This window comes from Lissotriton helveticus, chromosome 1_1 (assembly GCF_964261635.1).
Source record: "Lissotriton helveticus chromosome 1_1, aLisHel1.1, whole genome shotgun sequence".
Lineage (NCBI taxonomy): Eukaryota > Metazoa > Chordata > Amphibia > Caudata > Salamandridae > Lissotriton > Lissotriton helveticus.
The window spans coordinates 1,340,797,918-1,340,821,613 of NC_136057.1; the positions used below are offsets into that span (position 1 = coordinate 1,340,797,918).

At 43.0% G+C, this 23,696-nt stretch overlaps 1 protein-coding gene across 1 annotated transcript in view; it reads left to right on the forward strand.

The window, feature by feature from the left end:
• LOC144823872 (pre-B-cell leukemia transcription factor 1-like) overlaps nt 1-22,699 on the forward strand; it is a 327,009-nt gene extending 304,310 nt beyond the window's left edge. The window contains exon 9 of the mRNA XM_078682758.1: nt 20,697-22,699. Within this exon, the coding sequence (XP_078538884.1) occupies nt 20,697-20,789 (93 nt within the window). The 3' untranslated portion in view covers nt 20,790-22,699. The remainder of the gene's footprint in view (nt 1-20,696) is intronic.
• Nucleotides 22,700-23,696: the final 997 nt, after the last annotated feature.

Sequence of the window (23,696 nt, forward strand, 5' to 3'; positions counted from 1 at the left end):
TCCATCATGGACTTACCGTTCCATGGGACTCGCCTGTTCAGGGATATTGCAAACTTAACTCTCAAGTGGTTCAAGGAGAGCAGGTTTACGGATCACTCTCTAGGCCTATCTGCTCCTCTCGCTAACCGCACAAGACCTACTGCTCCTTTCACAGCTCCAGCAGACGTGCTCCAGCAGTTTCACTTTCGCGGCAGTAGTACCCACGGTTGCAAGTTCAACAGTGCACTCAGGCACCAGCTGCCCCTTCAGCCCCACATGCCAAACCCTTTTATTGTGCTCTTCACAGAGCACAGCCTCTCAGTGGGAAGCATGATCTAAAGATTCTTGCCAGGTTGACATGCCATAAAATCAGACAGATATGTCCTGCAAATTGTTTGGAAGAGCTACACCCTCCCCTTCCTTTCAGCACCGCAGCACTATACACCATCTCCCCAACGGTTGATGGAGGACAATTTTCCGTTTTGCAGCAGAAAGCGCAAGCTCTTTTGGCAAAGGGGGATATCAAGAGCGTGCCTGTGCCAAAAATTGGTTCTGTTTGTTATTCCCGCTACTTACGGGTGCCCAAGAAGGACGGAGGCCTTCATCCTATATTAGACCTGCGCCCTCCCAATGCCTTCTTCCGGGAGGAGAAATTCAAACTTTTCATCTGGCCCAGATCTTGTCTGCCCTGGAGACTGGATGGTAGCGTAACATGGACTGGACAGGAGCATTTTCATTTTGCTGTGCTCTCCTTTGGTCTCACCAGTGCCCTTCGGGTGCATGTGAAAGTGATGGCGATTGTGGAAGCACATCATTGGAGGTCAGGGCTGCCAGTTTTCCCCTATCTTAATTACTATTAAAAGTCGGCTCGATCCAGCCAGTAATCAACCACCTCCAGACTGCACTGAGCCTTCTTCATCTTTGGGGTTGACTATCAGTGTGCCGAAGTCACACCGGCTCCTGAGATGCTCCACTCATCAGAGCCATTCTAACATGATTTGCTTTTGTGCTTTTCCCTGGGAAAGAGTCCTGAACATTCAGGCTATGATCTTGATCTTTCAGTGTACATCCTGAGTGTAGTGAGGTAGACTCTGAAGCTGCTGGGATTGATTGCCGCCTGCACGCTACTGGTTGAACATGCCAGGTGGCATGTGCAGGCTCTGCAGTAGGACCTGAAATCTCAGTGGGCCCAACATCAAGGAGACCTCCCCAACCACGTCTATATCTTGGGGGAGACTACGAAAGACCTGTAATGGTGGTTACTGGCAGACGGTTGGGTCCGAGGCAGGAACCTCTCTACATCATCTAGAGCTGATATTTGTGACTTATGCTTTACTTCTAGGTTGGGGCAGCCACCAGGTGAGGGCAGATATGAAAGGCCCCTGGTCTCCGGCAGAGTCCCGGCTTCATATCAACTTATTGGAGCTGAATCCTCTTGGTGCTAAAGGCCTTCCTTCGGTCCATAAAAGGGAGACGGGCACAGGTGCTCACAGACACCACTGTCATGTGGTACTGCAACAAGCAGGCCGGGGTGGTGGTCCCAGACCCTGTGGCAGGAGCCTTGCATTTCTGGAAGTGGCTAGACCACCAAGGAATTTGCCTGGTGTTGAATCACCTGGCAGGATCGTTAATGCCAGGTTGGACAAGCTCAGCCGTCGACTTAAAGATGTATCTATTCGTCATCACTGATAATGCACAATGTACGCACTTCTGCGTGTTAGAGTTTCCAAGGCATCTCTTGCTCCGAGTCGCATTCCACCTTAAGTGGAACGCAGGACTCCTGTAGGCCTTTCTGCATATACCACTCCTGCCCTGATTTCTCAAGAAGATCAGGACCGAACGGGCTCAAGTCCTCCTAGTGACCACTAACTTGCCCTGCCCACACAATGCATCCCAGAGCACCTCTTAGAACATATACATACACAAAATGTATGTGCACTTTTATTTTTTAAAAGCCACATTACAAACAGCCCATAAAAGGCAACTTGAGCCATTTTTCACCTTTTTACATTTAAAAAAAACATTTTACTTGTATAAATCTGTCCTTCCTACTCAAAGTAGTTTCTGCTTTCCTTATTGGGCTATTACCCTTCCATATTTTGTGTCTACTGTGCATCCATCAAATTTAGACGAACATCTGGATACTCAGAAACCAATGCATGTAGTGTTGTAATACATTGACAGCATGCAATAGAAAGGATTGGATGACCGTCTCTTTGTGGATATACGGGAAGACAGAGGTCAAACTCCCAATTTTTGTTTTGGACTATCCTCCGCTCCAACATATGCTATGGCCAATTTAGATCCACCGTAGGGCATTTAATGCCCATTCCACCAGGGCCAATACTGCTTACACAGCTCTTTCCGGAGAGTTCATAGTTGCCAACCTCTGATGGACAGCTACATGGTTGTACTTCCATACTTTTGCCCACTGTCAAAGATGTCAGTTTACAGTGAAATAACAACACATTATGCTGATGACAACTTTCCATTCGTAAGGCCTGCTTTGTCTATAGAGCATATTTATCCAGTATTGGGGTATCTTTCATAGATTCACATGCCTGAATGATTTTCCGTCGCCGAGGCGGGGGTCCCACGGTAAATACAAAATTAGTGCCTTAAGTAAACGATAGTAGTAGGCTAAAAGAAAAAAGCCTGAGGCCTAAATCTTAGTAGCCTATCTACATCATTATAGTAAAAGAACGAAAAGTCAGCTCCAACCAATCGGCTACCAGCACCCTCTGGAACACTCTCAGCCGAGGCTGTTCTCCTCAGATTTTCCTTGCACAAAACTTTTCAGAGACAGGATTACAGTAAGATTTCTCCGCTTCTGCCTTCGCATCTCCTAGAAACTTATGTTGAGGATGATGACTATGAGGACAGAGATGATGAGGGACCTTTTGGCACAGCTCACCATCCTTATGAGCTCCACATCAAGTGTCAGGATGACGATGACGACGAGGATTTCCAAGAACAATATTATTAGGAAGAACTTATGGTACCGCACCATAGATTTCTTCGTAGAGAGTCTCACCAGCGTGAAATGAGTTACCTCCCTCCTATGCTCATACAGGTTCTCCAGGCCATGCTGGCAGATTACCGGCAGAGGTTTCCCCTACAACAGACTGTTCCAGAAAATCCACCCCTACCAACGGTGGTTCCTGATCTGTTAACTCAGTCTGAGGTTCCTGTAACACCGGCTCAGCCTTCAAGCCATCCTGAACATGTACAACATGACACTACCTCCTCTGAAGATGAGGTTGAAGAGGGTGAATTGCCTGATAATACTCGTAATAGAGATCCATGGGACGAGTATATTATACCAATGCCTTCTCCACATCTCCCTCTACCTTCCGATTCTCCCCCTGAGGATATCGGGGGCTTTCATAATTTAATGCAGCGCGGCAGTTAGATTCCAATTGCCTGTTACTGTCGAACAGACAGAATGTTTCTTACATGATTTCAAGGAAGAGTCCAGGATGATCCTGTACCAATCATAGACTACATCTGGAATGAAGGAGTTAAAATCATGAAGACACCTGCATCCATTCCAGCAGGGCTTACTCGAATAGAAAAGAAATATTGTGCCCCTGCTAACAGCCCATCTTGTCTGATTGGCCATCCACAACCAGATTCCATAATTTTGCAGGCCGCTCAACAGCATGCAAACAAAAGATTTTAGACATGGCCTATGACGGAGAATCGTTGTTTGGTAAACACATTGATGAAGCCCTCTTAGCTATCAAGACTGACACGGATACAACTAGATCGTTAGATGCTCTTCAATACAGGCGCGGATCTTTTAGAGGCGCGAGAGGACGTGGTTTTTCAGCAAGAGGAGGATTCCAAAACCAACAAAACAGGCAGTACCAATCCCAGTATAGACAGCCTTACTACCAGTCATCATACCGGCAATCCACTACAGCTGGTTTCTCCTGTCAAGGTGGTCGAAAGCGATCACAAAATCAAAGCAGAGACACTTACAGGAAACCGTGATCTCCACAGGGCGCCAACCAAATTACCCTCCATACCCGTGGGCTCGAAGATTTCAGCTTTTGTACACAAGTGGCAGGAAATTACTTCAGATCGATGGGTTCTGGACCTAGTGACCAACGGTCACACCCTGGAATTTATGAAACGGTCACCTACCACTCCGCTCAAGTGTCCCCGTCCCCTCGTCTTCACTTATTATTCAAAGAAGCCTTAACCATGCTACTCAAACATGCGATAGAGAAGGTTCCATCATCTCAAAAAGGAACAGGTTTCCATTCTCGTTTCTTCCTGATCAAAAAGAAGTCCGGGGAATGGTGACCGATTCTAGACCTTTGCAAGCTCAACAAATTTCTTAATAAGCAGTTTCCGGATGGTCACGCTTTCCGAGATTCTAGGTTGTTTAAACGAGGGAGATTTTATGGCTTCTCTGGATATGGAGGACTCGTACTTCCACATACCTATCCACCCCAAACATCGCAAATATCTTCGCTTCACAGTGGCTGGCGCCCAATATCAGTTCAAAGTGCTCCAGTTTGGACTCAAATCGGCACCAACAATCTTCACAAAGTGCCTGGCACCTGTGGCAGCAGCATTGAGATCTCGAGGAATCAAAATATTCCCTTATTTAGACGATTGGCTGCTCAAAGGTCCTTCGGAACACGAAGCAAAGGTTGCCACAACAGCATGTCTTTATCTCTTCGCCTCTCTGGGGCTAACTATCAACTAGAGCAAATCGCAATTCCATCCACTCCAAGTCATTCCTTTTCTCGGAGCACTGCTAGACACAGTCCAGTCAAACGCATTCTTATCTCACGACCAACAAATAAGTCTTCAAAAGCTGGCACCTCTAATTTAAAAAAGGTCAGTTTCTGTCCAAATGTTTGCTTCACTCATGGGGGTGTGCTCTTCTGCAATAAATCTAATACCCTTGGCAAGGATCAAAATGAACCCTCTTCAAGAAGAGCTACACCTTCAATGGCAACAAGCCACGGGTTCGTTTGACGTTTCCATCAGGGTCATACCGTGCATGATAGACTCTCTGCATTGGTGGTCACAAACAACAAATTTAGCCCAAGGTCTCACATTCCTTCAAACTATTACAGACTTTTAACTACAGATGCCTCCATGGAGGGGTGGGGAGGTCATTTGCAAGATTTACAGATTCAAAGAAAAAAAGTCTCAAGTACACAGCATATCAACAGTCTGGAGCTACTCGCCATCTTTCTATCTCTACAAGCATTCCTTCCATGGATTGCGGGTTCCTCTGTACTGGTTCGTACAGACAATACGACCAGGATGTATAACATCAACAAACAAGGAGGAACAAAATCAGCACCGCTTTCGCAGGAGGCTCAAGAATTATCGGAATGGGTCCCAACTCACAACATAACCCTGAGAGCCGAGCACATCAGGGGTCTCCACAATATCCCGGCGGATATGTTGAGCAGGTCTCAATCGGACTGTCACAAGTGGGAACTGGAGCAGGAACTAGCGAACAGAGTCTTCCAGGCTTGGGGCAAGGTAGCACTGGATCTATTTGCAACGAGAGAGAACAAGAAATGCTGACACTATGCCAGCAGGTTCCCTCAACAGGGCTCAAGGGGGAACTCCCTGTCCATGCGATGGTCAGGGATTTGTGCACACGTTTTTCCCCAATACCATTAATCCAGAGAGTGCTCCGCAAGATGAAGCTGGAGGGTTGCCGTCTGATTTTGATTGCACCCCAGTGGCCATGGCATAACTGGTTCCAGGAACTTCTGGTACTGTCTCAGGACAAGCCGATTCTCCTTCTCCCAACGCCTCCGATGTTGTCGAGGGACAAAGGTCAGGTGGTTCATCCAGACCCACAGTCGCTACATTTGTACGCATGGCTCCTGATTTCTTAGAGTTCAAGGGCGTTAACATTTCACAAGACTGTCGTGAAATCTTAGCAAAATCTCGAGCCCAGAGCCCAATCAAGACTTATCGCTTAAAATGGAAGCTTGTTTGCTGTTGGTGTGAGGCGAATAATATTCACCCAGTTCAAGTTACTGCGGAACAAATTCTTCCCTATTTGCTTTCTCTAGGTAAGTCTGGGCTTTCTTTTTCTTCGGTCAAGGTCCATCTTGCTGCCCTCTCCAGAGTCAGAAAAGGCGCTAAGCTGCCTTCTTTGTTTGTCTTCACTGGTCAAACAATTCATGAAAGGGCTTTTCCGAGCCTTCCCTCCAGTGCGAGCTCCTCCTCCCGAGTGGGAACTCAACACTGTGCTACCGCAATTAAAGAAACGTCCATTTGAGCCGATCCACAAAGCTGAACTCAAATTCCTCACTTGGAAGGTCTCCCTGCTACTGGCTCTTACTTCGGCTAGAGGGGTTAGTGAAATCCAAGCCTTCACTATCACGGAACCCTTTCTACATTTCACTCTCGACTATGTAACCCTTCGAACAAATCCTAGATTCATCCCTAAAGTACCGTCACAATTTCATTTGAATGAACCGGTGAGATTAAGAAGTTTCTTTCCGAATCCGTCAACTCCAGCGGAAAGAGCATTGCATTCGCTGGATGTTGAGCGCTGTTTAAAATTCAACCTACAGAAAAAGAGACATCAGACGATCCAATCAATTGTTCGTGGCCTATTGCCAAGCAACACTTGGAAATAGTCACGAAAGCAACAATCGCCAGATGGCTGGCATCTACGATTCATTTCTGCCGTGACAAAGTCAACAAACCTTTACAGAGGAAAGCCAAAGCTCATTCTACAAGAACAATGCAGCTTCTAAAGCATTGTTTGCTGGAGTGACTCTAGAAAATATCTGTTGTGCTACGACATGGAAGAATGTCCACATGTTCATGAAGCATTACTGTCTGCGATCTGCACAACAAGAAGGTGCTCCGGTTAGACAGGCTGTCCTACGCCATCTCTTTCATTAAGTTTAGAATTCAGGTATTTTTCATATGATTATATACGGTCCTATTGCTTTAAAAAATCATGCAGCATTCATATTTATATGTCTAAAGAAATGTATATATACATATTTAAATAATGAGACTGCACTTGAGAATAATAGTGCTAAAATGTGTTGATATTTTTTTCAAGGCATTCATGCAGCAATTATGTTGGGAACTATAAGAACTATATATAGTCTGTTGTTTCTGTCCAGCATCATGTGACCCAAACCATCACCGGGGAAGGGGTGTGTACATTGTTAACCACATTATAAAAAGTGAAAAATGCATAATGAACGCTAAATGTGAACAAGGGCTCTCGAAGCCCGAAACGCGTAGTTGCTGGCTGGGTTGAACAACTAATAAAAACTTACCTTGCCTGAAACAACGCTGTGGTCAGTCTGAGTTCCTGCTTCGCCACGAAAAAACGGAAGTGGCCGGAATTATTGGTGCAGAGTGTCACGAAGGTCAGCTGCCTCCGGTTCCAGACCGCCTCCCTGCAAGCCAGAAGCCGCCCTCAGCTGAGACCTGTTTGCTCCGTGGTGGAATTTGGCGGCTTCCCCCTGTATTCAACCGTGAAAATCTACTGAAACCGGCAGAGGTTGGGGTTCTATCGGGTAGGAGGACTTGTGAAGAAAACAACAAAAGTGCTGGTGAGTGATTGATTCGAAAGTGGCAGGAAGGGGGAAACAGCGTCAGGCAAGACGAGAAACAAAATAGACTGTGTTCGTTTGGGTGATAATTGTTCCAAACCATAGCCAGCTGTGTCAGCGGAGGTTGAGAGAGAGCGAGAACTGGCATCGGAAGGAATTTTTGACAGCAGGAACAAAGCTGTGCATGGCGTAATTCAAACATTGCCAAATGAATCTGCAAAAGACAAAGATGTTAAAATACTGTTGAAAAATTTGGAAATTAAATCTAAATTAGAGGTAACAAAATGGTGGGAGAACAAATCTTTATCGAAATATGCAGAAGTGGGGCGGGTGCCGCGAGGCCTGCGAATTTTATTGGCCCCCAGTTTCGATAACCCAGACCCTGAAATGCTCCTTGAATGGGGAGAGAGCAACCTTGGGGCATCAATGAATCTTGTCAGGATTCTGACAAAATATGCTCAGAAAGATCGCCAAAAGATACTAAAGGAACTTGAAGCAATCAATGAAGAACTTGACAAAATCCCCATAACGGACTATATTACAAAAACAAAGGCTGATATCAAAGAACGTGTAAAAAAAACACGAAGAAAAAATCATGGCTAGAAAGGCGCATACGTTTTCAAGAGATCTGACTGACTACGAAAACGGCCAGATCTTCACATTCTCCCGTAAATATGACCTAAGCAAACGCAAGCAGTATAGTCAAGATAAAGGCATCAAGGCCAGCAATAACGAAGGGCCATCAACCAGCATTAATGATGAATCCTCAAATGCGGATACACTATCCCTCACAAGTATTTCAAGTGGCAGCACAGAGTTCATCAGCACTAAAAAGCCTATTTTGAATGAGTGAGGAGCTGGATTTTTTAGTGGCAGAAAGACTAAAAACATTGCGCCCGAGACATTTAACACCGCCACAAGGAAACTTAGGAACAAACGCAGAAGGGAACAGCGGAAAAGACGCAAAAACTGCCACAAAGAAGAAAACATTTTGGCAAAAGATCCGACGCTAGATGATAAGACAATTGTAAATTTGTCTGATGTAGTCCTGACGAAAGCTGAACAGCAACTCTTGTCATTGGGGTTAAACTTTTTCCCTGGTGAGGACTTCAATTATGCGAGGACTCGCATAGATGTGTACTGCTTTATACGTAAGCTTAAGCTAAAGAAATACTTTGCATTAAAAAATGATAAAAACTTAGATACGGGCTCATCAAATCTTGTGGGAACATCCATTGAAGGGGAAGGAGGAACAACACCACAAGCCCTGAGAGCTTCTGATGTTGCTGGTGTTGTTACTATGCATGAATTACTTGAGAAAAATGGAGAAATGTCAGCAGAAGGGTCAGTGGACCCAGTTGACATTTCTACACAGGAAAGACTTCGCAAAATAGATTTTGTTAAAAAAAGGAGCAGGAATAAGTCCATTTAAGAATAAATCAAGCTTTCTGCCCCTAATGCCGAAAGACGCCATAGATACCTACCATGACATGATAGTGAATGATTTGAAAAAATGAAATACAAATGTCAGGAAAAATAAACAGCGAGGTACATTTTTTAGAAAACTAGCATATGACAAGTTAGTCAAAAAACTGGGAGATAATTGTGAGGTGATCGTAAAAAAGTCTGATAAAGGCGGTAATTTAGTGTTATGGCCAAAAAAGGACTATATAATGGAGGCACAGAAACAGCTAAGTGATGGTACATGTTATCAAAAAAGTTCCATTAAAGAATATGAAAGAGCAAGGGAAACCTTACAAAAATCATTGATGCAATGGAGAAGGGAAGGATTACTATCCAATAATGAAAGCAAGTTTCTCTATAAGGAACATCCGGTGTTGCCCATTTTGTATCTGATCCCAAAGATCCACAAGGGGGTAACACCGGTACCTGGGAGACCTATTATCTCTGCCATTGATAGCGCTGGCGAGAATATTGGGCAGTTATAGATTACTTCCTGCAAGATCTAGTTAAGTTAAGAAAAAACGCTGTGGTCGGTCTGAGTTCCTGCTTCGCCGCGAAAAAATGGAAGTGGCCGGAATTATTGGTGTGTGTGTGTGTGTGTATATGTATATATATATCTCTATATATATATATATCTCTATACTGACAGTGAGCAAGGGCGTTCACGCCCGAAACGCGTCTGTTCGACGATTTTTGCACCCCTGCACTTTATGGATGATGAATAAAGAACCATAACCCAAAGACTGGCTTTGGACGTGTTTATCGTTGTCTGCGCACTGGTGAGCGTGCATGAGGCTTGACTGCACAGTGACCGGTTGGAGTGATATATATATATATATATATATATATATATATATATATATATATATATATATACACATATTTTAATGATTGTTTTCATTTTTATATCAGTAATGTCTTTTTAACATAGCTTTTACCCCCTTCGCTGCGGCACGAATTCTGCAGCGGCGTGGGGGGGCTAGGGGGTGAGCACGGCGCTTCGGTGTTCATGACGGCTCCATGCCGTCATGAATCACGGGCGGCGTGTGCTCATGACGGCGTGGTTTTGCATGACCCCGCTCACTCATTAATTCGCCCGCACAGGCGGAGAATTAGCGCCGTGACTCATGACGGCGTGGTTCCGTCATAAGCACTAAAGGGGTTAAAGGCTTGTTTATTTTACATTTTTCAACATTACGGATGCAGTTTGGGAGTTTATGAACACTTGTGGCCAGATGCATCAAGCATCCATTTTGCGATTCCTTATTAGCGAAAAATAAGGAATCGCTAATAAGGAATAGCAAAATGGAATGCATCAAGCAATCACTACAAAAATAGCCATTCCTTAGAATTCCTTAATTGCGACTCGCAAATTGCGACTCGCAATTAATGAATACCTCCCCATTCATTCCTATGGGCCCAGAGGCCCATAGGAATGAATGGGAAGACAATCTCAATTTGCGAATCGCAATTAGCGATTCGCAAATTGAGATTGCGAGTTCAAGGGTGCAGGGGTGTCCAAAGGACACCCTGTTGCACCCCTGATTTTGATCTGTGCACATATGTTGCGCGCACACATGCCCTTAGGGCATGTGTGTGCGCAACATGAAACTTTGAAATATGCACAAAAGTGCATTTTTCAAAGTTTTTGCAAATTACCATGAAGTTGTACTTCGTGGTAATTTGCGTGCCCTAATAGCGAATTCGCTATTTTTGAAACTTTCATGCATTGCATTTAAGGAATCTCAATTTGAGATTCCTTAAATGCAAACAATTGCAATTTAGCGAATTCTCTATTTGCGATTTTTGCATTTGGGATGATGCATCCCAAATGCAAAAATACCGGTCTCAAAGGGGCAGATTCACAGAATCTGCCCCTTTGCGACCGGTTTTTAGCTTGATGCATCTGGCCCTTGTTTCCCACCATCCGCAAACGACAGTACATTGGGCATACTGCTTGCTACTCTGATTTAGGCATGTGAATCTATGAAAGATACCCCAATACTGGATAAGAAAACAAGGAACTTACCTGTAACTACAGTTATCCAGTATTGGTATCTTTCATAGATTCACGTGCACCCACCCTTCTCCCCCGGCGAGTCAGTTCTCTATGATTTAGGATACTTACTTCCCACGTGTGCTAAGAAAATCTGAGGAGAACTGCCTCTGCTGGGAGTGTTCTAGATGGTGCTGGTAGCTGATTGGTTGGAGCTGACTTTTGGTTCTTTTACTATAATGATGTAGATAGGCTACTAAGATTTAGGCCTCAGGCTTTTTTCTTTTAGCCTACTACTATTATTTACTTATGGCACTACTTTTGTATTTACCGTGGGACTCCCGCCTCAGCAACTGGGAATGATTCAGGCATGTGAATCTATGAAAGATACCAATACTGGATAACTGTAGTTACAGGTAAGTAACTTGTTTTCTTAAGTTTCCATTTCCACACCTTCCTTCAGGCACCAGGCTGGATCCAGAAAGCCCTTGACAAAGTGCCCGTCTGCCACCAGGTGGCGCCATGTGGCTCCTTGCTGAGTCCACAGTGTCCCGGCAATTACAGTGTGTAGAAGCATAAAAGCACCACCTCTGCATGCTGACATCTGTTCCTTTCTTTTCAGTCCTTCTGACACTTATCTGGAGCTCCGCTGCTACTTTCATCTGCCTTTCGATTTCTGAAAAAACAAGCACTGGCAAAGCTAACAGTTCTTATTCATGAAACATTGGATTTGAAAATGCTTTTTTGTCTTGTAGATGGAAGTTATGAATGCACGAACATCTGTAGAGGTTATCTTTGAATGTATTTTCTTATGCCTTAACCCCTTCGATGCTTGTGACGGAACGGTTCCGTCACGAGCGCCGGTTGGGCTGTGCTTATGACGGAACCGTTCCGTCACAGCCACGCCCGTTTTTTAGAACCTTCAGCACAGCGCGAAAATTCGCGCCGCGCTGAAGGTGTTAAGAATATGCATAAAAAAATTAAATGAAAGTTGTGGAGAACCTCACGTTTGTGGCAGCCTTCTAGAAGTGGCATTCTATACCCCCATTTAAAATTATTTGTAAATATGATTTGCTTTAGCCACAGTAAGTCTCTCAATGGAAAGCGAAATTGTTGAATGCAGAATTTCTTATGAACAACTTCAAAGCAGTGTGTTAACCATTCAGCTACCATAACTTGGAAAAGTAACTGCACAGATATATTAACATTAAATGTTATGAACGCAATCTGCAGTACAACTGTTGTATCCAAAAGTGGGATAACCATAATATAGGGTTAAGGCACAATCCCAAAGGAGTTTTTAGAGAATGTGGTATAAATATAGCTGTATTCTTACGCAAGTATTATAATGGAAAGGGAAAATGAGCTATAGTAAATAACTTTCCAAACATAATCAATAAAGCTATTGCAGATTTAATGAAAAAACCTTCATCAACATTTCAAATATTTAAAAAAAAAATACAAACCCATAACATGTTTCTTGACATAGGATTAGAAACGCATCTATAAAGTGCACCACAATCTACATACAAAATCTTGGTCTGCTGGCCTAACTTTATTATAAAATGAAACGGCACAGTTTCTCTTTGTAATATTACATTTCATACCCAACAGCTCACTGAAGTCGGGGTGGAGTTTAAGGGTATGACCAATTTCACCAGGAAGCTCATATATGGAAAGAGCTGCTGGGATAAACAAATATTTCTAACAAACACAAAGGCAACCCTACTCAATGGAATCAGGGCATTTCAACAATATCAGAAAGAAAAGCAGTTCTTATTCGAATAGTAAATGTATATATATGATACATAAAAAGGCACAGTCTGACAATGAGACTGTTGTACGATATAGATAGGGAAGGCATCACAAAATTGTCAAACTCTGGTTGTGTAAAACAAATGATAGTATGTATTTATCAGTACAAATGCATACAAACCGTAGTGTCCCATGTGACACAGAACCAGAAGAAAACAAAAAGAACAATTCAATTATATATACAATGAATCAAGGAAAGAATAACCAGTTTCTGAAATATAACAAACGACTAATGGGTTATATATCTCAGCGAGCCCTTTTATTAATGAAAGGGGTCAGATATTTGGTACATTTTATTAAAATGTCGGCGTTTCAACGCCAGTTTGCAATGCGTTGTCTCATCACGACCAATTGATATGGGGGACACCTGTGGAATGAATACTTGGTGTGAGCAGTAGCAACAGCCATAGGCCATAATGTAGACTGATGGTTTGTGCATCTGATGGCAGAATGGAGAAAGATATGTAGAGAAGCACACCAAACAATGTACAAGGTAAGGGGAGGGGTACTCACATGGGGTGCCCTTGGCACAAACTGGATGTCTGGCAAGGAGGGGTAAAATAAAAAGAAATGAAAAGCAATTATTGTAAAGCAGGAGTATTTCTTCATGCTGGAGGTACTGTGTATGCAGGAATAAAAATAGGCAATATGGGAGGAAGACTTACTCCCAGGGAGATGAAAGGGGAGGAGTGCCACGTGCCCCTTTGAGGATGCAGCAGCATGCACTGATGTGCGATGAACCGCAAGGGTAGGCTCATGCAGGCAACTGACAGGTGGCAGGGGTAAAGCCTCACTAAACACGACCAGCGGTGAGCGCAGTCAGTCCTCATGGTATTAAGAAGTAATGATGTTAAATTGCGGGCTCACTGCAGCTCCAGAAGTCAGTTGGTGACCGCTATTCCAGCGGTTGCTAGGCACCACAGTGCAACGCGACCTTGGTAATAGAGGCGTGTGTGCAGAACCAGTATTGGAAGAAATTAAAGAACAGGGCCAGCGGTAGCTGTTGCACCGTAGTGGTACATGTCAGGTGTGTGTGTGTGTGTGTGTGTGTATACACACGTTGCATGTGCGACTAGAGCTGTGACAGGGAAATAAACAGGGGCCCTGAGACATATTAAAAATGCTACAAGATTGTATGCAGGAGTTGCGTGTGCTACAGGAACTGCCAAGCAGAATAAATCCGGGGCACTTAAGGAACATTAAAAATGCAGCGTTGTCAACATTAATCCTGATCATTATTGGGGGGGGTGGATTTCCATTGTTTAAGTCGAGATGGCACATAAAAGCATGGATAGCAGGTCAAACACATTAGTAAAACATGTAAGAGACGATGGGGTCAATTGGCAGGTATATACATTTGGCCAAACATAGGCAAGGCCCAGAGGAGTATGGCTAAGGCCACCTTGTGGGTCTAAGGATTACTGTCCAATCAAATTAAAAAGATGGAAAAGTAAAAACCATGGTGTACATGTGCCACTTGCAGGTATCTACATTGTAAAAAAGAGCAGGACCCCGAGAATAATGGCTCAGAGAACAAGTTGTTCTGTTCCAGTTGTAAAGTAGCTTGCAGAATGTAAATACCGTAAAATGGCCAAACGCAACCAGTTGTACTAAATAACCATAGGAGTAGGACCACAAAAGTTCAATATGCTGTGATGCAACATAGAACTCCGTTATGTAGAGTAAGCTCAATTTGCCATTTCTCAGCTGTGTTAAGTTCCAGATTTATAGAATTGCAGTGTTCATTCCACGAAGTGTGCCACCGTCTGAGCATTAGTTACTGGACATCTGATCCAGCTTCAGTGCTGACATATCCGAGCTTTGATAGGTTGTAAAGTGTGCCCTAAGGAGAGTAGTTTTCAAGGGCACCATATACAGTAGACAACATTTCTGGAATTGTAGTTGGAAAACAATTTGAGCTCAACCTTAATAGAGCTGTGTTCGAAATATTTGGTGTCAGGCATGTATGTACAGACTATACAGTTGCCACATCGAAAGTGGATGCTTAGAGGGGGTAAGCCTCACACAGTTTCTAAGGTACTGCTAGTTATAGGATTGGTACCTCTGGCTGTTGAGTGAACTAGGTGGTCCTTAATATTCTTGCCCCTTTTGAAAGCAAAGGTGGGTAATTGCAAGGAGGGATCTACGCTCTCTATGATGTACAAATTTTTTTGACCAAGTTGAAGGCTTTGTTGGTAGGTGGTGACACACTAGTTTATCTAAAGGTGCTTCAATCTTAGTAGTCAGTAGTTCTTCCCTCGAGCAGTACTAGAGGCGTTTCCGCACAGTTTTCTTGGGGCAGCCCCTCGATAGTAGTTTGTCCTGTTGTATCTAGGCCTCCCTGAAGTAGTCCTCTTTAAGCGTGCAATTCCTGTGGAACCGAATGGTAAACTATCTACATCCTACAACCGTCTCATTGTGCGATTGCGCCTTTTTATGCATCATATATACATTTACTATTCCAATAAGAACCGCTGCTCTTTCTGATGTTGTGATAAACAAAGAGGTACAGTGGGACAGAAGCTGGTGCGAGGAAACTGCTGTACTGCAAAAGAAGGAGCAGCAGTATGTGTGCTTTGCCGGGCTCTCGTGTGAGAAGAGAGTCCTGTCAGATTGCTGGCCCGTCCCACTTCCAAGGCTTATTTTTCAAAAGGTCCATCTAGCGTTTTAAGTCTTCTAGTAAGCCGAAATCTTTGAAAAAACAAGCAAAGCTAAATACATCCCCATCCCACCACTCCGTGTCCAAGTAGAGAGCACAAGGATGTCGCAGTGCAGTCTGTCTATTCCGGAGTCCCAAGTACAGAGCCGATCTCCCTATTGATCTCAATCGGTCCTGTGCTCCCAGGCATTTGGCGAAGCTGCAGCACGCAAAAGTGTTCAAAGAGGCCATGCTGCAGATCTTTAGTGCTTAACTGGCCCCATCAGGCGCGCTTTTGACCCCAAGGATCCACAGGGGCCTGAAATTGCGTATCTGCTGGCGTGACCTAACCCGGCTCCAGCTGACCCCATGAGGCCTGTTTCGGGTCAAGTATAGAGTACAGTGTTGGCGCCGACACCCACACCGAACCCACACTGGGCCTCAGCACCGGTGCTGGTGTCTCCAGCACCGATACAGGAGATGTCATCCAGGTTCAGCTGTCCAACCCAGAACCAACTTCCGCTCAATCTCAACCGATGTCACATTATGAAATAACAAAAGTAATATGTTGTCTTACAGTCCGATTCTGTACCGGCACCTCTGGAGGTGAACTCGCCAAGAAAGGTTTCATTATCTTTTTGGCTTGGACCAAGACACACAAGAACGAGATGATTGTCAAAGGGGTGATGATGATCACCCTCCTCATTATTCTGATGAAAATTTGCATAGAGTTGCTAGAGCCAGTAGGGTTTATAGCTCCCTGGATACAGGGAGTGATTTACTTGGGCCACCAACTAACAAAAGTGCATCATTCACAGTTATAGTTCGGAGGGCAGCTGAAGTGCTGGATTTAAAGTTATGTCCTTACTGAAATCTTATACCAAGGGCCAGCTAAGTTTGAGACCTTACTGCCGTTCAACAATGCCTTTATGGACACTTTGCTGGCGACTTGGTCCAAACCATGTTCCTGGCCACCAATTAATAGACTGGTGGCTGGGCGTCGTAGGCCAGCACCTAGAGACCCTGACTTTATCACCAAGCACTCTGCTCTACAGAGTTTAGTCGTGCAGGCGTCTACTAGTAAAGTTAATCCTAATTTGCTTCCCTTGACTACTCCAGATAGGGAATCCAAACTAATTGAGGCTTTCGAGAAACAAATGTTCTCTTGCGCTAGTGGTTTGCTTGTTAGGGACCTAAATGCAGAACCTGTCGGAGATAGCCAGGGAGATCTTGGCAGCAGTCCCAGAAAGCTAGGAGCTTCCCTAGCATAGACCATACAAGCTGCCCAGGACACTGGTAAGTATGTATTGTATTGTATTGTAATTGCATTTATATAACGCTTACTACCCCTGACAAGGCGTCGAAGCGCTTTTTCGGCGAGTAGCACCCTACTCCGGGACCCATAGAGGATTAGGGTTGAATTAGTATAGTGAAACATGCAAGTAAATTTTAAGTGGTGGATAGTGATTTTTGCTGGCCTTGACACTACTGTTTGGTTATTGGCAGTAGCGTTGTGTGGTGCCACTACGCATGGATATATTCTACAGGTTTTACAGGAGATGTGCAAGCTGCACTCATGGATGTATCCTTCGATGGCTCTTGTCTCTTTAGCGAGAAAGCGGATTCCAGCCTTGAGTAATTCAAAGATAGTAGAGCTACGACACTGTCTGGTTAGCAGTTCCCTCACCATTCTCAGAACTGTAGGAGCTATGTCAGAGGATTGGAATACAGACTGCACCAATTGCTCTAATCACTCCACCAATCACAATAGTTATTACAAGTCCGTGGATGAGGGTCTGGCAGACATTGCTCAGGCCAGTCTGGACACTGCTCCACTCGTTCCCCTTCTCCTGTGACATCTGCCTCTAAGCCGCTTTAGTTTGCCTTTAGCAGCACATACCCTTCCTGGGGGGGGAGTAGGATTCAATTTTTGTTCCCAATAAGGCGATCCATTATGTCTGGCAAATGGGTCATTTAATTTGTTCAGCATGACTACTCCTCCATTTAAATTTCTTTTGTCTGCTCTGCCACATCACCCTCCCGCTCCCCTCAATCCCCCATAACCGCACTTAACCTGTTCCATATCCGGCTACTTTTGGAGGAACCCCCTCCATTATGCTGCAGGAGGTGTGTGTGGTGCTGTCCAAGGGAGCCATCAAAAGGATCTCAGACTGGGAATGAGGAGAGGGTTTCCACTCTGAACATTTTCTTATTCCGAAAAAGGATGGTGGCCTTTAGCTCAACCTGGTCCTTCTGCCTCTGAAGTACTCACACTAGCCCAAATTTTAACCGCTCTGCACCCAAATGATTGGTAAGTATTCTTGGACCTGCAGGATGCTTATTTTTATATTCCTGCACTCTGGCGTTACCTGAGGTTTATGTTCAGGCAGGAGGATTTTCAGTTTGCAGTGCTCCTGTTTGGCTGTAGTCGTGCCTATCGGGTGTTCACATAAATGGTGGTGGTTGTTGCACCTTCGGAAGTTGAGTGCCAGTTTCTCCATACCTCAATGACTGCCTCTTGATGGCGGGCTTGCTGTAGGCAGTTGCCGGCCACCTCCATAGCACGGCAAACCTCTTGACATAATTGGGGTTTACTATCAATAAGTTGAAGTTGCACCGTTTTTTTTTTGCGAAGGTTGTCATTCATCAAGGCTATCAAAAATGTAATAATATAGATGTGGATCACTTTCACACATTTTGAGTTTCCAAAACTGTCCTGCTATTTTTCAATAATGCAGGCAATCTAACAAGTTAGGCCATTTTGATAACGGTAACGGAGGGGGAGGGGAAGACCGAGTTGAGTTAGGTCTGTTCAAGATCAAGTCATGTCAGATAATGTTGATATGGGCGAAAGCAGAATCATGGAGATAATTCTGTCTTTTGAAGTCCTAGAGGGTGGGTTGTGTTGAACATAAGTTGCATTGAGCCTTGCATTGGAAAAACCATTGATGGTGTAGATATACAGCTGTTGTTAAACTCAGGCACGAGGATCACCAATTTTCTATTGACACATCCAGACTTCCATTCTATAATGTAGTTTCAAGGCCCCTTCTGTTTACTACATCTACACCCCTTTCAAAAGACCCATACTGGTTGCATTTTCAAATGCTTCAATCTCGAGAGAGACAATCCAAGCACTGCTCCTTGTAGCTACGTTTGTAATACTTCAACACGAACATCTTTATGAAGTCTCATTAAGGCCCCTCATTGAACTACTATCCAGGCCCTGCCTTCAAAGCCCCATCCAGTTCTCGAACATCTTTCCTGCACCAAGAACTAGTCTATAAACCGAAAACAAAGATATCCTTAGTTCAAGCTCCACTTTCTTTAAAAATAAGCCAAAATACTCAGACAGTGACGGCAAAAATAATAGACCAAAATACACTATTGTTGTGAAGATAACGGCATCCCTAACCCCCCACACACTCCCTCCCCACAAAATTGTCACGTTTCACTGTTAGAGGACCACTGTCCTAACTCCTGCTACTCTTAAACATCTGTTGTTGTTTTGGTGATTTTTATTGAATGTTTCTTCTTTTTAGATAAAAATTGGTTTGGGTATATTATCGCCTTTAGTTCTCAACTTAAATGTCTGGCATTTTCTCTGAGGGAAGCGTATTGCTGAAGCCAGAGGTACCAAAGGAAAGCTCAGAATTCCTCATAGAAAGAGTATTGCTTTTTGAGCACCAGATGATCTAACTTTGTTGGCGCTCTTCACAGCTAACATTGAAAATAACATACACATACAGAACATTCTCTCTCATTCTCAACAACTCCACCAAAATGTTTGTATTCCTACCATTTCCATTGCCCAATGATAATAGCTTTGTTAATGTTAAAAAAAAAAAAAGAAATTCAATAAAAGCATCGACTCCCTCCTATCACGGCCAGTTATATTTTCCAACATTACCATCAATGGAAGTAAACGTTTCACAGTCAAAAAGAGCAGGACTATGGGAACGGGCTTCTAGTCATCTTCACCAGAACTAATCATCAGACCACAAGTTACCTTACCTCTGCCCACTCAACTCTTCTACCGAAGCACCATGTAAAATGTCGACTCCATTTAAAACATGATGATACTTTTACAAATTTTCCCTTCAAAATGATGGGAATGAAGAGTCTTTTGTACTGAGGATTGAGGTTCAAAGGTGTCATTTGACTTGACCATTTAATTTTCCTCTGTTTCTAAAAACTGCTGAGTAAAGTTGAGCAAGATATTCCCAAATGTAATAATAAAAGAGCTCTTTGGTACTATTTTCAAAAGGAAGCAGCTTTTGAAGACCACTGTTGGTCTTTTATAGTCATGGGGATTTTGGAAAATCGCTGACTTAACTAAATGTTTCAATGTGGACTGTTGAATATATACAGTTACTCCATACAAAAACAACCTGAGTTTTGGTACCTTTTCTTCCAGTGGAAAGGCTTTCGTGGCAGAAGTGCGCTGTACCATCCCACTAACTAATGTTTGTACTAATGCAACTTAGAGGTGTGTTACCAACTACTTCTAGCCATCGCTGCTTGGATTCTGATGTTTGAACAGCTGCAAAGGTGTGATAGTTGTCTCTCAAAAAATGGGCTTGGATATTAGACTCTAGTTGGCAACCATCCCAGTAGCATGAGAATACTGCTAAAAAATGTATTCTGAGGTTGAGTCTGGGTCAGAGCCCTTGCTCGAGAAGGAAATGTTGCTTGCCTGTAACAGTAGTTTTCCATCAAGGACATGCTCGACGGTCATAACCTCCACTCTTTTCTGCTTTTGTGAGTCTTGCTATGTATTTGAATACTAGAAATAGAATTGAGGATAAAATGGGTCCTTTGAAACTGAGCTGTTTGATATAGGAAAATCTACTGACTACAATAGAGAAAACGTAACTGCATTTCATAAAAAATATATATATATATATATATATATATAAAGTGGAAGCAGAAAAAAAAGATTTCACTGCATTTTCTAACATTTTGAAATGAAAATTGAAGGGGTCAGAACTAGAGACTGGGAAATTATTCTTGTTATGAATCTGCGGATTAAATCCTCACGGGAGGACTACTCTCACAGTTAAGTTACTTTTCCATTCTGCATAATGTTAGCTTACTTTTCCATTCTGCATGTTAGCTTGTTAAATAAAAATGAACGTCGGAATGCTTTATTATACATTTTGTTTTGTGGTGAGCTGGTCATGAAACTTTGTTGGGAAATTAAGTATGTTTAATATCTTTTTTTTTTTTGCAGACTAATGGAAGATGGCCTGCTTCTAGCACCCCATCATCTATGACTTCTCCTGCTGCAGACCTTGGTAGTGTGAACTCGGATGCCTCCAACTAGGAACTTTTAACAGCTGACTACCAGCGGAGAGTGATCATTCGAGTACTGCCAGCAAGCGCAACCTCTATCTTGTGTAATGGTGGCTTTCAGCGAGTTGTAAAGCATATTCACTCATGACATGCTTTGGATGGAAACTCTGAGAGCAGAACCACCATTACATATTCTAACATAGGGATTCTATTGCTCCTTGCTGAAACAGTTTCTTCCAAAACCTGTGAAAGACTTGGAACTAATACCCCAAATAGAACTGTTTCAGGTAGCCACCTTCCTACCTCTTAAATCTTGAAAGATCATCTATTTCGTTAAACAGTTTCAACCATTTTTTTTATTTGTAGGAGGATTTGGTGACTAAGTAGAACGGTACAGATTATTTTGCCTTTTGAATTAAAATGTTTGTCTAAAGTGACAGTATGTTCATCCATGACAGCAGCACAGAGCTTGCTGTGTTCCATGTGAACATGAGTCTGCTGACATAAACCAAACTATTACCACAGTCCTGCCTCATCAATAATAGCCTGGTTAATACGTGTCTATTTATTGTGTCCTTCTAACCACAGCGGCTATTCCAATGTGGTTAAACATGGCATTTCTTCTCTGCCAAATTTGTACAGGGTATGTGCGCTGAAAGGTGGGGAATGGGAAATTGGTCGGGTTGGTAGGTTTGTGAGATCTTATCTGTATAGACCACTCCATTTTTGTAATTTGCATGTGCTGCCACTTCCCGGAAGTCTGGTACAAACTGTTAGCTAGACAAGTATACTTCTAGTTTTAGATGCCTGGGCAAAAAACGCAGCACAATAAAGTTATACTAACAATTTTGAAAAGATACAATTTAGGTTTACAGCAAGTAAGGGCGGCCAGCCATTGACTCGAGAGAATGTTAATTTCTAGATCACAAATCAAAGCTTAGTTTATAGTAAAATGGTTAAATCATGCTATACTGTTTTTATACCTTTTTATTCCCTTTAAGCATTGTACATGCATACAGTGAGAATGTGTGCATTATCTCTGTGCTCGTGCTACCTGGGCATCCTAATACTAACTAGAGAGGCTGTTGCTCCCCTGCAGGTCTCCGTACCCTTCATTGAAATCTTTTCTATGAGGTTCAGCTAAGTAACTCGGAAGTTAAAGGGCAACATTTATAATGGTAGAGTTTGTGTTTTATAACCACCGTTGGCTATCCTATGCTCCTATGTACATATACCCAACTCGAAGATGAAGTGGACTTTTGGGTAAATGCCGAAGCCACCAAGCTGGCTACGTGCTACAGGAATGATAATTTTCCTAAGATCCCAGTGCGACTGATAGATTTTCGGCTGCTCTCCTATTTTACTCTTCCATCCTTATAAACCTTGTAATTTACCACTCATTGCTAGATGTGAGGTTTGTTTGAACGTAGGTGATACTTTGCCACCAAGATATATAACTGTAGGCGCCTGATTCTCGATGTTGAAATCTAACAGACTTTTACCTTACACAAGGGATTGGGGACTAGAATTAATAATCTGATACATTATGGACTCAAATAACGTGTGCTGGAATATCGATAGGAAACAGAATGTTCATCTACAACTTAAATGGAGAGAATGTGTTGTGGAATGGGTGAGGTGTGTGGGAGACAGAAGAAAGAGTGAAAGATTTAACTGAACAAACACAACATGGTAATGTTTCTTAAATTGTATCTTGGTGGTTGCTTCTTTTATTGTCTACATTTTTCACTACTTTTTTTCCAGAGCCTCTTCATACGGCGTTTGTAAACCCGGTGTCTGAACTCCAAATATAAACCAAACCAGCTGAGCACTATAAACGGGAACACTGTATTCTATGCTAGTAGCACAGCAGTACCCTTCTGAGATAATTCTGTCCTATCGATGAACCGACAGTCTAATTAAATATCAGAATTAATTGTTTGTGTTTTCTCATGACCATTCTTCTCTTGTGTGACAACTGAAGTAATGGGCTCCTTTCAGTGGTAATGTGACACAGACATGTTTGCTCTCTCTAAATCACTACTTGGATTGAAGTTCAGAATTGTCCAATGTTTTCCAATTCGACTATATGCAGCTTATTTTTTTTTTTTATCTATTTATTTGGACCTATGAGGAATAGGCTATTAACCAGCAACAAAAGTAGAAGTGTGGGGAGGAGGGGGTAATAAACAGTACTGGTCATACATACTTTTATAATATACACAAATGCACAGTGTCCCTTATTTAATGACATTAGAATGAAGGGTAAAATTGACTAAAGATTCTTAAGTGGTCATTCAATTTAATTGGGCTATGCTGAAGTCCTCTAGACAGTGCAAGCCAATCTTCTGTTCCCGTTTGAGTTATTCCCTAACAAGCTTCTTATTCTTAATTGTATTTTTCTAGGTTGAGTTTGCAGTTTTTCTGAATTGTACTGCACTAGAATGCCATTTATATTAATGTAATAGTTCCCATTTTATTTTACCGTTCTTTTTGATTACCTGTTTATATGAACGAAAAGTCAGCATGTAGAAATACATTTCCGTACTTTGTGATTGGTTCACTTTGATTGCAGGCTTTTTTCAGTCCTCTCACCTTTTTAGTGATATTTAATTTTAAAAAGAAGTTTGAGGTCAGTGGAGCCTCACATATTCTTTATGAGCATCCCTTCAACATGGACTGCATCCCCTGTATGTTGCCCATCTCTGTTTTTATCTATTATTTTGCTTCTTCCCAGGATTAAAGATTCTGACAAATGATCTTCGGGACCCGTTTGACTAGCAGTTCCCTCCCTATTCGCCTTTCTGGCTGCTGTCCCTTCTAGTTCTTCAGTGGAATCCAGTTTGAATTTGAACAAAGGACAGTTGTGAACGTTACAAGCATTGAATGAAAAAAAATGTCAGCAGTGTCCTCGGTGCTTGGGTTATCCAAAAGCAAT